This window comes from Rhinichthys klamathensis, unplaced genomic scaffold (assembly GCF_029890125.1).
Source record: "Rhinichthys klamathensis goyatoka isolate OS25496 unplaced genomic scaffold, OSU_Roscu_1.1 h1tg000024l_1, whole genome shotgun sequence".
NCBI lineage: Eukaryota > Metazoa > Chordata > Actinopteri > Cypriniformes > Leuciscidae > Rhinichthys > Rhinichthys klamathensis.
The window spans coordinates 114,002-127,563 of record NW_026606575.1 but is presented as its reverse complement, the minus strand read 5'-3'; the positions used below and the strand labels follow the sequence as shown (position 1 = coordinate 127,563).

Here is a 13,562-nt window from a genome sequence, read left to right as displayed (position 1 = left end):
AATACAAATGCCACTTTTGCCGGTTCCGTGTTGAAAGTGTGTGGCTGAAGAGCGAAGTGCATAGAGCAGCGTGTAAGAAACGCTCTGCAAAATGCTGGTTCTCCAGCATATGACTCCGGTACCGGTAGGCGGGGCTCGGTCTGCGATGATCTCACTGGGGGTGGTGGGGGAACGGCCGGCGTGGGCGGCGCAGCGGGATTCTGTAGGCGTTGGATCTGCTGGGTGAGCTCGGACACCTGCGTCACTAATGCTTGTACTGCCCGGCCCGTGTCGCCGATATCCCGCTGTTGAGAATCCATCCTCCGAATGCTGTGTTGGATAAACTCTTCTAAAGATCCCGAAGACGAACTTGCTGCTTCCATTTGCTGGTCAGATCGTTCTGTCGTAATGTCTGTATGAAGGACAGGAAACAATCGCAAGTTAACAGATTTAATGAGTGATAAGATGAGAACAGTACAAGCAGGTGGAACACAGTGACGCAGGGACTTCGATGGCCAGGATCCGTGATGAGGTGCTGTGCAGAGGTGACGGTGAGAAGACAGGAGATCCAGATGCGAACGACGAGGAACAGGAACATGAAGCAGGAACAGAACACCAGAACACCAACACGCAGGACATCAAACAACGATCTGACAGGGATGATAGAACAGCGGTAAGTATTTAAGGAGTTGTGAGATAGATTGCAGCTGGTGATGAATGACGATCAGCTGGAGTGGATCAGGTGATGTCATACACTCACGCCCACTACACACGTGCACTCACACAACAACATAAACACAAGACTAGAAGGGACGGAGAATATGTCTACCGTGACACTTACATTGTCTGCTATATTTGCTTCCTATTTAGCTATTAAATACAGGCAATTGTTTGATAAAACATATCAAAATTAAGATTAAATTTATACTAAACGAAAATATTTTTAAAAGAGTCTTTCTACAACAACAACAACAAAGACATTTTGGGTATCTCATGATCTCATGTATCATGTCTTTCTCACGCTGCACGCTCACTTTCATAATCAACATTGATTATATAAAAAATAACATTCGCCTATAATATTTAAACATAAATATGAAACTAAATATGTTTTCTTTATTGGCTACAACATATACAGAGAAATGTCATGTCTTGTCGTCAGCCATAACACAATGACGTCACATATTTTCCAACCCAGCCCTCAGCCCCCCTCGCATGAAACAGCTTCCAGCGCGCCTGATTGTATATTGTCTAAAGAAAGTAAAAAATATAGATGTTTCCTTTCTTTTGCTTTCAGGTTTTACCAATTAAGACTTGAATTGTAATGACTTATAACTGCATGTATTTGAATACTGCATTTGAATGAATAAAGAGAAAATGAATAATTTAATTATAGTGTATAATATACAGTATTTATTATAAATATAAGTGTAAAGTGTTCTTTCTATCGCTGCCAGGTTAATCTTGTACTGTAATTATATATGACTGCTGTGTGCCTGATGATAATATAATGCTTATAATGAATGATGGTAAAAAAGTTTGCAGTGACTAGTACTTTGCAGCTAATAGAGATATTCACGCTCTTTTTTCCCGCAGTAAAGCACATTCCACAAACATTGCAGTCCTGCTGTACCTTTACTAGCGATATAACACCAAATATAGAACATTTATTCACAAGACCAACGCGCTAATCCACAAGAAACTGATTAACGTAAACCTGTAACTGACTGGCATAAAACTTTGAACTGCGGACACTGCCATTACACGATATGAGGTGCCTCACGTGATCCAAGTTAGCCGTTCCGCTTTCTCCAATGGTAAGATATACAGACCCTCTCATCTCCCTATAATAAGACAATCTCTGGCCTCGCTCCGTTCCCACGCCTCTTGGACCCGCCCACACATTTATTTAAACCTCTGACTCTGCACTGTGAGACATTCACTCACTGGCTTCATCTAAGGGTAAGATTTTTTTTAAATTATTATTATTATTAAAATAATATCAGATCTTTTATTGTTTGTTCATGTTTCTGTTGATGTGTTACCAATTTTCTTAAACTTTTTTCAGTAACACTTTACAATAAGGTTTCATTTGTTAACACAAGTAAGCTATATTACAAATGAGACCTTGTTTTTCTTACTGTTTTATCTCATTGTATCTTCTTTTTGTAGCTTCCATGCTCCCACATCTTCTTAAATCTTTCTGTTTTTCACAACTCCATTCTCACTTTCTATTTTTTGGTTGCAATTTATGTTGTATTTAAGTAACTCTTTATGAAATATCACCTGCAATTCACATATCGGAACATATTTAATTTTAGTGACTACAGAATGTAGGAAATGTTGTTCTTTAGGGTACAAAACATAATATTGTCATAAAAAAGTTATCCAGTTATCTTGTAAAAACATATATTCTATTTGTTTTTTCTAGTAGAAATATTGAAACATACTTAAAACAAGATTACCAGCAAATTGTAAAAAAAAAAAAAAAAAAATTCTAATTGTTTTCTGCTGTGTACCCTATAACATTAAAATTCAAGTCCCTACATTTTCCTTAAACTGTGTAACACTGCAGAATGGGCAAATTCTATTAAAGCAGAGCAACCAGCTTAACCAAACAGAGCTGCAAACACAATAAGCTCATTTGACATGACAACATGACACCTCGCCTTGAATGTAAATGAGAATAAACAGAGAAAAGGAGCCTGAGAATGAACCAAATAAGTTCTGTCAAGAGCTGAGAATTTTCACTTCTCAGTGGACAAGCAATATATGTGAGCAAAAAGCAATTGTTTTTATTTTTTTATAAGTGGATGCATTTGAAATGTATTAAAGTGAATATTTATCAGAACAACATTAGATACGAACAAAACATCTCAGTTGTGAGACACGCTGCTCAGCATGAATGATCCCAAGATCAATTGGGTCTTCTTTAAACTAGAACATATTTACGAAACATGATGGTGATTTTCAAATGTTTTACCTGATTTGCTTTAACCCACTGGAGACTAGGTTTATGGGTGGTCCAGTAAGTCATTATGAGTACATTTTGCCGGCTGTTTACTGTGAATTCTGACATAATACTATTTTCACATACTGTTTTTCACCTATAGGGAAGTATGCGATTTTGGATGCAGTCTTTTGCGCAAAACTTGCTCATCTCAATTGAGCCTAAGGACCCAAACACTCCCCCATCTGCAATTGTTTGGACAATCTGATGGTCCCGCCCCAAGCTCACCCGATTTTGTGCTGTGTTGGATTATTTGGGATGACCAAATAAACAGAGCAATGTTTTGATAGGACCAGACACAGTGTTTATACTTTTCAGGAAAATTAACCTACAAATGGTGTACTTATAGTTGTCACTACACATTGAATAGTATTTAATAAGATGAGGAAAAAACATATTTCAGCTTTAAAACTGTTTTTGCATTGTTTCTTAAGGGACTCTAATGGATCTGAGAGGGTACTTCAACAGGATCGGGTTTACTGGCCAATATGACAAACCCGACCTGGACACTTTACGCACCATCCACAAGCTGCATGTTATGAAAATTCCATTTGAGAACCTCAGCATCCACTGCGGAGAGAAGAACACGACAGACCTGCACATCATCTATGATAAATTAGTCAAGAGCAATCGGGGAGGCTGGTGTTGTGAAAACAACCTCTTGTTCTCATGGGTCCTAAAGGAGATGGGTTACAAATACACCACACTAGGCTCCAAGGTGTTCAACAAGTTCCAAAATGATTTCCACCCCGTGGACTCTCATCTCATCAATCTGGTGGAGATTGATGGGAAGCCTTATATTACTGATGTGAGCTATGGAGTGTCATGCCAACTGTGGTATCCCTTAGAGATGGTCTCGGGTAAAGATCAGCCACAACCTCCCGGTGTGTTCAGACTCCTAAACGATGGGATGAGGTGGGTTCTTGAGAAGACATCAAGAAATCCAGTGGTCAAAGATAAGGCCTATGCTAATTCCAGCCTCCTTGACCATCGCCTGACGAAAAAAATGTATTGCTTCCCATTAACACCCCGTAATAAAGAGCATTTCGTGGAGACTCTGGATTGCCTGCAGACCAGTCCAGATTCTCGGTTTGTGCTGAAGTCCATTTGCTCCCTTCAGACGCCCACAGGCTTCAGAGCTCTGATTGGCTGGACTTACAGTGAGATCACCTACAACCCAGAGGAGGACTCTGACTTTGTGGACATGAAGGAAATTCCTGACTGTGAAATAGAGGCTGTGTTGAGGGAAAAGTTTAATGTGGTGTTAGTTAATAAGTTCACACCTAAAAATAACAAAGCTAATTATTGCATGTAATGCTCAGGAGCATTACATAGGAATAGGAAGAAGCAGCAGTCAATAGCAGTAGCATTAGCGCAGCAAAAGCCAAGGCTCAAACAGATTATACAAAAGAAAACAAAGCAGTGAAGAGGAGTATCAAGAAGGATAAGAAAGACTATTTGAGACTGGCAGCTGAAGCAGAGCAGGCAGCATACAACGGCAATATGAAACAAATGTATGACATCTATAATATAATGGGTAGCACTTTATTTTACAGTCATGTTCCCCATATACATACTATCTTATTTTAGTAATTACAACAACTGGGTAATAACTAACCCAGAAACTACCCCTAAACCTAACCTCTGTGCTGTCTTGATGTTTCTTGTGATTTCTGAAAAAAAAAAGTTTTATTTGACAAGATTCAAAATTATTGACTTGTGTTTGTCTCAGTGACTGACAGATTAGCATGTATGCCAATACAGCTCTATAGTTTGTGTTGACAACAATGCATTTTTAATTACTGTCTGTCGAAAGAATCAATAGGGGATATTTAGAAACAATAATAAATTAATTGTAAATTTGATTTGTGTTGTTTTTATTTACTTCAATAAGCAATTTTGGTCATCACTTGATGTTTAATGCACAATTCAAGTCCAGTTGAGAATTATTCTTTTAAAATTCATCAATTGCTAACAAATTGAGTAAATGATTGTTTAGACCCCTGCTGAAATAGCACACAGAACAGCATTGTTAATTAAAATCAGTTACTAAACTACTGGTCAGGTTAAGATTTTAAAAATCAGCAGGTTTAAGTTTTGCACAGGTACATATTTTACAAACAACATGGACATTTTTCCCAATATCGACATTTTAGATTAAAAAGTGCTAATTACAGTGCCTAAAGTAACTAAATGATACTTTATACTAATTATAACAGAAAGAAACTACATGTATAATAATTTACAGATGTTGAATAAATTGGGTTTATTCACTGCACAATATATTTAAAATATGTTTGGGCTAACATTCAAAATCTTTGAAGTTGAATTGTATAGGGCAAAAGTCAGAGTAATGGCATTAATTAGGAAATATAACTGCCCCATACCACTTTTTTTCTTTTTCTTTTTTACAGTATAGTAAATGTTATCTGATATTGAGACATATATTTCTGTAAAAAAATATTACTAAACAGCACATTTTATTATTCTGTACAACCATCGAAATGAAAAGTGAGTCATACAAATTGTCATCTGAGATTCAGATGAAAAACTTTGGAAAAACGTTTACATTTTTTAAAATTTTGCATTAGTGTTACCAGAAATGCTTCCTAGAGACTTTTGGCTTGACTTATGAAATATCCTGATGTTTTCCGGCCAGACATAATGTTATCATTAATTGCTGTAGTTTGTTTCTCTTTTTCTCTAAAGGTCAGTGAGCAGTTTATTACATAAGTAATAATCAAAGTCATGGGACAGACATATAAGAATAATACATGTCTATACTAAATATGCAAATGTGTTACTCAGTTTTCCTTTTTCTGCTGAAGCACTTGACACACAGATATCGAACTGTTAAAAATATAGATAGAGTGAATATCAGAACAACTGCAAACAAGGTAACTGCAACATCTACTGAGTAATAGGAGTACCAAGGCAGTTTGTAGGACTCTGTTCGGAGGTGAGCAGCACCTTTGTGTCTCATTACAAACTCAATCCAGAAGAGGGCGCTGTCCAAAGGTTTAACTGGCTTGTCTCTGTGCAGATGAGAGAGTCTCTGCATACTCAGTCTGTAAGATGGTTCATTGATTACTTCCTGTATGGCTGCATGCAGTATGTTTTTATCTAAAGTTGCGACGGTAACGATCTTGGCTCCTCCCCTTTCTTGCAACCGAAGAAGATTGTCATACTGGTCAAAAAAGAATGGAATTCCAACCACTGGAATACCATGGTACAGAGCTTCTTGAACCCCATTGGTTCCACCATGTGCAATAAAAACTTTAGTCTTTGGATGCCCTAGAAGATCGTTCTGTGGCATCCAGTCAACCAGTAATGTGTTGTTCCCCAAAGTAGATGGTCTCTTTCCAGTGTATCTCCAAATTACCTTTTGCGGGAGCCGAGCAAAAGCAGTAGCTATTTCTGCTGTTAAATCATCAGGTAGGGCACTGATAAACGACCCTAAAGACATGATGATGACTCCATGCTCTCCAGAACTTTGCATGAAGTCTTCCAGATCATGTGGAAGGGCCTTCACTGGTTTACACTGAAAGCCTCCAATGTAGATGATATTTGGCATTGTTGGACGTGGAAATTCAAAAACAAAATCAACCCTCATAAGCCATATATCAGCCCCCTGGAGAAGTTCATAAAAATTTACAGGAGGATGGAAATATTTGTCACAAAGTGCTTGGTACTGTGGCAAATTAAAATAACTGTACTGAAAGGCCATTAGGAAATAGTGGAAAACATTTTTTACTCGTTGGAAGAAGTTCATCTTGTCAGTGTTTCCAGATCCCGTGATAGGGATGTAAGACATTGGAGAGGGAGCGACGTCAAAGTGTCCCTCACCAGTAGTGGTCCATCTCACATTATATACCATGGGTAACTTGAGTTCATGAGCCAAGAAAATGCCTGCACCCCATACAGGATCAGTAAGCATCAGATCATACTGTTTTTCTTGCAGTGTCTTCATCATTTCCTCACTTTCAAACATATTTGTTATAAGCTGACATATCATTTTATGCATTTCATACGTGTTACTAACCACATCCAAAAACACCTGTACAGCGCTCAGCCAGTGGCTCTTTCCTCTTTCACGGTCGATTAGTTTGGAGATCATGTCTTCTACAAATTCTTCATCCATTCCTTTGGTGTTAGGTATGCTTATAGAGTTGTAATAAGTTGAATTCTCCTTTACGAACCAGCTATTATAGGTGTGTAATACATCAATGCTGTGCCCTTGACCATTTAAAGCCTTGATGAGGATGTCCATGTTCACCCAGTGACTTCCCTCCAAAGGCACCACCAAGATTTTGCCCCCATCACAGAGAGAACCAAAAATGACTACGACTGTTATCCAGAGAGAGACAGAAACCATGTTCTTAGAAATTGGTGTCATCTTGCCTGTAAATAATAAAATAATGGGATTACATAAAATCAGATAACATTATTTGTTTATTTACTTCAGTTAATAATGTTGCCGACTAGGGGTGGAACGGTACATGTATTCGTACCGAACCGAAACGGTACGGGCGTCACGGTTCGGTGCACGAATTTACACGGAGAATACACGGTATAAAAATAAATAAAACTCACGTGGAAATTAATTAATGTAATGCGGAACTACTGTTAGATACGCGGGTTCTTTAGGGACACATAATCTGTACCATCGGCTTAGCTCTGAACGCGCGTTCACTTCAAACGTTGGCTTTATACGCGCGTCCTATTCGCTTTGGACTAGCGTCGAACTAGACGCCATAGACGCGAATTTAACGCTCTATTCGCGTTTGGTATGACCACACAATGAACAGGCTGCGATGTCAAGATTGCAATGCTGGAGTGTGTGTGTGTGTGTGTGTGTGTGAGAGAGCTAGGCGCGGCCGCGATCGAACAGTGGAAACATAAAAAACATACTCAGTCATTTTGTTCATACAGATCATTAAACCTGCAAAGTGTTTACTTAAATTTTTGTACACTCGCAATAAAACACAACATTGTGCTTTTGTCACACTGTAAACTCTTGTCAAACTGTAACCTACAACTGTCACCCAACCAAAATCTCTCTCTCTCTCTCTCTCTCTCTCTCTCTCTCTCTCTCTCTCTCTCTCTCTCTCTCTCTCTCTCTCTCTCTCTCTCTCTCTCTCTCTCTCTCTCTCTCTCTCTCTCTCTCTCACACACACACACACACACACACACACACTGTTTTAAAAGCAAAACATATTTATCCAACTCCATTTCAAAACAGTCTGTGGGTCCCATCTTTTGGACATTCATCGCACTGGTTTTCATTTCTCGTCCTCGGAGCACTAATCTTAAACATTCTACATTGATTAAAAAAGAAAATCGAATGCGTTTTTAATGGTAGTATTATTTTATACAGAAATCAATTATTTATAATTCAGATGAGAATAATGTTACATTGTTAATTAATAATGTTAATTAAAATTAAGGAAAACAAATATATTGATCTGAAATATAGCAAATTAATTTTAAATTAATTCAGGTACAATTACCAAACATATCGCAAGGTCTTTTTGTCTTTTTATTAATTTAATTAATAAACTAATTATATAAAACTATTGTCAGTGCACTACAAATAAACTGGTTCTATGCCTTTATTAATAAAACGTATTTAAAAAATACAATGCCTTCTGCATTTTTGTTTTGCTTTTCCCTCCATTGTACCAAAATCGTACCGAACCGTGATGTCTGAACCGAGGTATGAACCGAACCGTGACTTCTGTGTACCGTTCCACCCCTATTGCCGACAGTGCAGTACTGACATGACATAAAATAAATAAAATGAAATAGATTTAGAGTAGTAGCCAAGTTTATTTGTGTCACCTCATTATCTGAATGCCTTGTCAGGCAAACCAGGCAAAATAGTTCATATTGAAGGCTCCAAGGTGGAATGAGTTGTTGTTCCAGAAAAGCTGGTGCCTAGATAATGCAGTTCTGTGACACAGGGGGTCACCTCATACCTAACTCGGGGTCCGGGTGTCAGCCGTATCATTGATGAAGAGATGCTTCTACCCATCAGTCCATGTGTGGAAATTTACTATGTGTATCTATTTCTTAGCCAATCAGAATCATTCAACCTGATATGATGACATATAGTTAGTGATGTGCTAGAGTATAATTGATGTTGTTCTGAAACTGTAACTGCTTGTGAATCTTGAAGCTGACTTCTGCCTGATGAAACTGCAAACTATCTTCAGTAAAATGTTCTTCAATTGACTGCACATCTGACTCCAGGTCTTCATTCATCATTCTGGGTCTTTAACTGTCCCCAACAATATAGTTTATTATCTTACACAAACAGAATACCTTTGAAAATGTGAACAGCAATAGCTTAAGCTTAACGTCAAAACTTTATTAACTTTTTGAAGAGCGTGAACTAAGTGTGAAGAGCGTGATTCATTTGCTTGCCATCTCAAGAATAAAGGGGCTGCTGATGAATATTCATGAAGCCTTGTCTAGTGGAAACAAATCCCTCAGGATAACTGGCTCTTGGTTCGTCAGTTTAACGCTCACAGTTCATTTTTCAGACCACACAAATGCTAAAAATTTTTTTAAAATAAAAATAAAATCAGACTTCTTTTTTACTTCATCAGTGGATAATTATACTGTATATGTGCTCTCTTTTTTATTTGTGACAGAGTGATCTGTCACCTCCATTAACGGAAGCACTGGCTTTGATATATTCTAAGCATTTCAAAATAATTGATCTGTTATTTTAATATTTTGAATAGAATATCATTACACATATGAATTCCCTCACATCTGCTGCAGTTTATTTGTGTTCGCATACATGCACTAAACAGCATCCGTTAGGGCTCTTAGAACAAAGGTGCGCATATTTGGAGAAATATAGATTTTTTATCACGTCTGCAAAATATTTCATCATACAGAATACCATTTCTATTAATTTCACACTGAATTATGCGATCTGAAGAGCTAAAACAACGTACACGGCGCTGTCTGTCTGTTCTTTTCCTGGTTTATCAGTCATGACCTTAGCTCATTCGGTCTACACAGCTGTCAATCATTACGTGAATCAACATGACACATAATCCTGCCCTTCTGCATGACGCTGTCCTGTAAACTTCCTCATTCTGAGCACAGTGAAAATCAAAGCCAAAGAAACATTTCTACACATGAAACAAGAAGTTAATAAACACACGATTACGATAGTTTATGGTTTGTGAGGTTGTGTTTTTTTTTAGAAAGACTTCAGATAATAGGTAGATTAATTTAGACTATAGTAGGATAAAAGTGGTGTAGATGGGCAAGCCATAATGCCAGAATAAAGGCTAATAATGGCTGAAAACAAACAAAAGAATAACGCTAAAAAATAAATGAAGATTAAATCTCATATAGACAAGAGGTGTGAAAGTGAGAACAATAGAACATGAATTGAGCAGTTCTCCTTGCCAGACATTAGATAATAGACTGCAAATGGGTGTTTAAAGGGCAATAAAATATTGTATTAGCATCTTATCAGCCTTCTCTAAAAACTCACGACATGATCTTAGAAAATCTTTAATAAAATTCATAGGTTTAGAGATATCACCCTCAGATCTGAAATGAAGCATGACCACACTTGTGGCTTCAGTTTAATGGTGGATATAAGTTATTATACTACATTCACATATTTTTATACATTTAAAAATTATATTCTTATTTTTATGTTTGAGCTTATATATCTCCATATTAATAACAGTCTGAATAATTGAGTCTTAAACTGTAAACTCTCAAGTGTTGGCATTCTAAATATATGTTGGTAATATGTCTATTCAGAATGACATGAGCAGCAACCTTTTTATTTTGGGTATGTCATTTATGCCCCACTTGCCAAAATGGGGATGTTGGGTAAAGGTGTTAATGGAAATCCACTTTTTAGGAGCACTGCCATCTGCTGTACTGGACAACGGACGTATTTCTCACATGGGTGACGTTAAAGTCACCATGAAATAATAATATTAATAATAATAATAGTAATAATAAAACAATTCTTATTTTTTATGGTATATAGAGAATGTGAAGCTGATGTCATGTCGTGTTGAGTTCTGGGTAGCTGCTTTGTTTATAAGCCTGGGAGGATCACGCTGCCTTTCTGCTAGTGAAGCCAATTGATAGGGCAATATTTTTATTTTCTGTCGTGATTGTGAAATATGTCTACCCTGGAAATCCAGAGTTCTCGCGAGAGCACAATTTGAATTTGCTCAGCAAGTCACTCTGGCATTGAGTAATGATGCTCATTAACTATGCCCTTGTAGCCGAGCTGCACCAATCACATCGGTGTATCTGATATAGGCGGGCCAGAGGCGAGCTAAACGGATGACAACAGCGCTGCAACGTCAAAGTCATTAGTAAACATTGCAAAATGGCTATGGATGAACACCAGTTGTTTAAAACGGCTTTGGCCGCTACAATGAACGAGTTAGACTTGGCTTTTTATCTAAAAGAGGAACAGAAGACGGCGCTCGAATCGTGCCTTTGCAAGAAGGACGTTTTTGCTGTTTTGCCGACCGGATACGGCAAGAGTCTAATCTACTATTTAGCTCCGCTGGTAGCTAAGCGTATGGGGCGTATTGTTGTGATTGGTCGTAGTGTTAAATTGCGTGCAGTGAGATTTTCAAATGCATGCTTGGTGCCGCCCCTCGAGTTGGGCAATTTTCATTACTCAATGCCAGACCCTTAATCTTTCGGATTTGGGTCTGGATTTCCAGGCTAAAATATGACCCATTGTTGATCATTCATGCTGCATCGAGAATTGCATTAGTAACACATCATTGTTCAGGGAGAAAACTGGACGATGTAATGTTTTTTTTTTTTTTTTTGACTTTTCTACATGTAAAAACACCAAGGCAGCAGGTTGAGGAAGTGACAAGAAGGAGCCAGATAGCAAATCTAGTCACTGATTAAACCCACTGCCTATCACTCAATAAAATAATCACATTGCTGAGTGTTTTTGAAAGTTTTGTATTTTGTTTGGTTTAATAATTAACATTACATTACCACTTGTGCTTTTAGGGGGCCAACTTTAACATTTATCTTAAAGGGATAGTTCACCAAATTGTTTTTAATTCTGTCATCATTTACCCTCATTTTGTTCCAAATATGACTTTTTTCTGTTGAACATAAAATATATATTCTGAGAAATTGAAGTCAATGGGCACTGAAAGAGTTTGGTTTCCAACATTCTTCAAAATATCTTCTTTTATGTTCAACAAAAGAAAGAAATTCACACAGGATCGGAACAACTTGAGAGCGAGTAAATGATAACTTCTCGGTTACGTATGGTAACCCTCGTTCCGCGAGGAGGGAACGGAACGTACGCCATGACTGACGAATGGGGATCTCGCTTGAGAGACCAATCCACTTCGAGTGTAAACTAAACGAGCCACTGCACATTGGCATGCGATAATTGCGTCGTATCTTTGTTTTTCCACTGAGGTGCCGGACTTGTGACTCGGCCGTACAGCAGAAGGTCAGCAACTGTGGCGAGGGGACGTACGTCTCTGTTCCGTCCTCTGGGAACGAGGGTTACCATACGTAACCGAGACGTTCCCGTTCTTCAGTCACTACAACGTACGTCATGACTGACGAATGAGGATATCTACTAACACGCCACTGCTGCTGGCCCTTCCAGCACTCTGCTTGAGTCTCCTGGCCTGACCGCAGTGTTGGGCAGAAAGTAGGAGCTCTAAGCAGAGAAGGTCAGTCACTGCTGTTCCGCAAGACTCACTCAGTGTGACTTATTGGATAAGGCTGGGAAAGCGTGCCCTTGGAGAAGGGGGACGCTGCGGATGCCTCGTCCTACCCCGGAGGGAGGTACTGTGGTGGTTACACATATGGACTAGCCTAGCAGGGTAGTGCAACATATGGCAGTCTCTGGGGTGGTTCCAGCCTAATTCTAGGGGGGAAAGAACACCAACAGAGATGACAGAATGGACTCTGTCGAGGGAAAGACACGGGCTCGTCCACAGAGGAGCTGATAGTGGAGGAATACACATATGAGGTTGCCGCAGGGACCGCTACATATGGACACCCAGCCTAGCACAGGTTCCACAATGCATACGAGTGTAGGCCTGGCGTCAGACGCTCCGCAACGTCTGACTGCCGCAGGGGTGACGGAGGAGCTTAACAGGGTTAGACATTTCTGGGGAACACTACTGGAGCATATAGACGCATGTATCCGGCCCAGTGGGACGGGAGTGGCGTTGCAGGGCGACACTAAGAACGGGTCCTTCGCGCTACTGGCCACTGGGGGCGAGAATACGGGAAGATACCAGCTCTACACGGAGGCTATAGAATCTAGCAAACGTGTTGGGTGTCGCCCAGCCAGCAGCCTTACATATATCTGTCAGCGAGGCACCTTGAGCCAGCGCCCAGGAGGAAGCAACACTTCTAGTTTAGTGTGCTCGCAACCCGAACGGCAAAGGCATGTCTTGGGACTGATATGCCAAGACAATATCATCCACTATCCAGTGGGCAAACCTCTGCTGGCCTTCGTAACAGACAAAGAGCTGGTCTGAGGTCCTAAAGCTTTGCGCTATGTCCATGTAAAACC

General features: G+C 39.2%; 2 protein-coding genes across 2 annotated transcripts in view; one reads left to right on the top strand and one right to left on the bottom strand.

The window, feature by feature from the left end:
* Positions 1 to 1,848: 1,848 nt before the first annotated feature.
* zgc:101040 (Arylamine N-acetyltransferase, pineal gland isozyme NAT-10) lies at positions 1,849 to 4,649 on the top strand. The gene is made up of 2 exons (XM_056243072.1): positions 1,849 to 1,941; positions 3,424 to 4,649. The coding sequence occupies exon 2, from the start codon at positions 3,432 to 3,434 to the stop codon at positions 4,302 to 4,304; it is 873 nt and encodes a 290-aa protein (XP_056099047.1). The 5' UTR covers positions 1,849 to 1,941; positions 3,424 to 3,431; the 3' UTR covers positions 4,305 to 4,649.
* A 185-nt stretch (positions 4,650 to 4,834) lies between these two features.
* The window catches only part of LOC130077632 (UDP-glucuronosyltransferase 2A2-like), a 34,954-nt gene continuing 26,226 nt past the window's right edge, over positions 4,835 to 13,562 (bottom strand). Inside the window, exon 2 of the mRNA XM_056242932.1 lies at positions 4,835 to 7,390. Within this exon, the coding sequence (XP_056098907.1) occupies positions 5,790 to 7,385 (1,596 nt within the window). The 5' untranslated portion in view covers positions 7,386 to 7,390 and the 3' untranslated portion in view covers positions 4,835 to 5,789. The remainder of the gene's footprint in view (positions 7,391 to 13,562) is intronic.

Bases quoted from the DNA above. Each gene is read 5' to 3' on its own strand.
- zgc:101040 (XM_056243072.1), top strand. From the start codon at position 3,432: ATGGATCTGAGAGGGTACTTCAACAGGATCGGGTTTACTGGCCAATAT.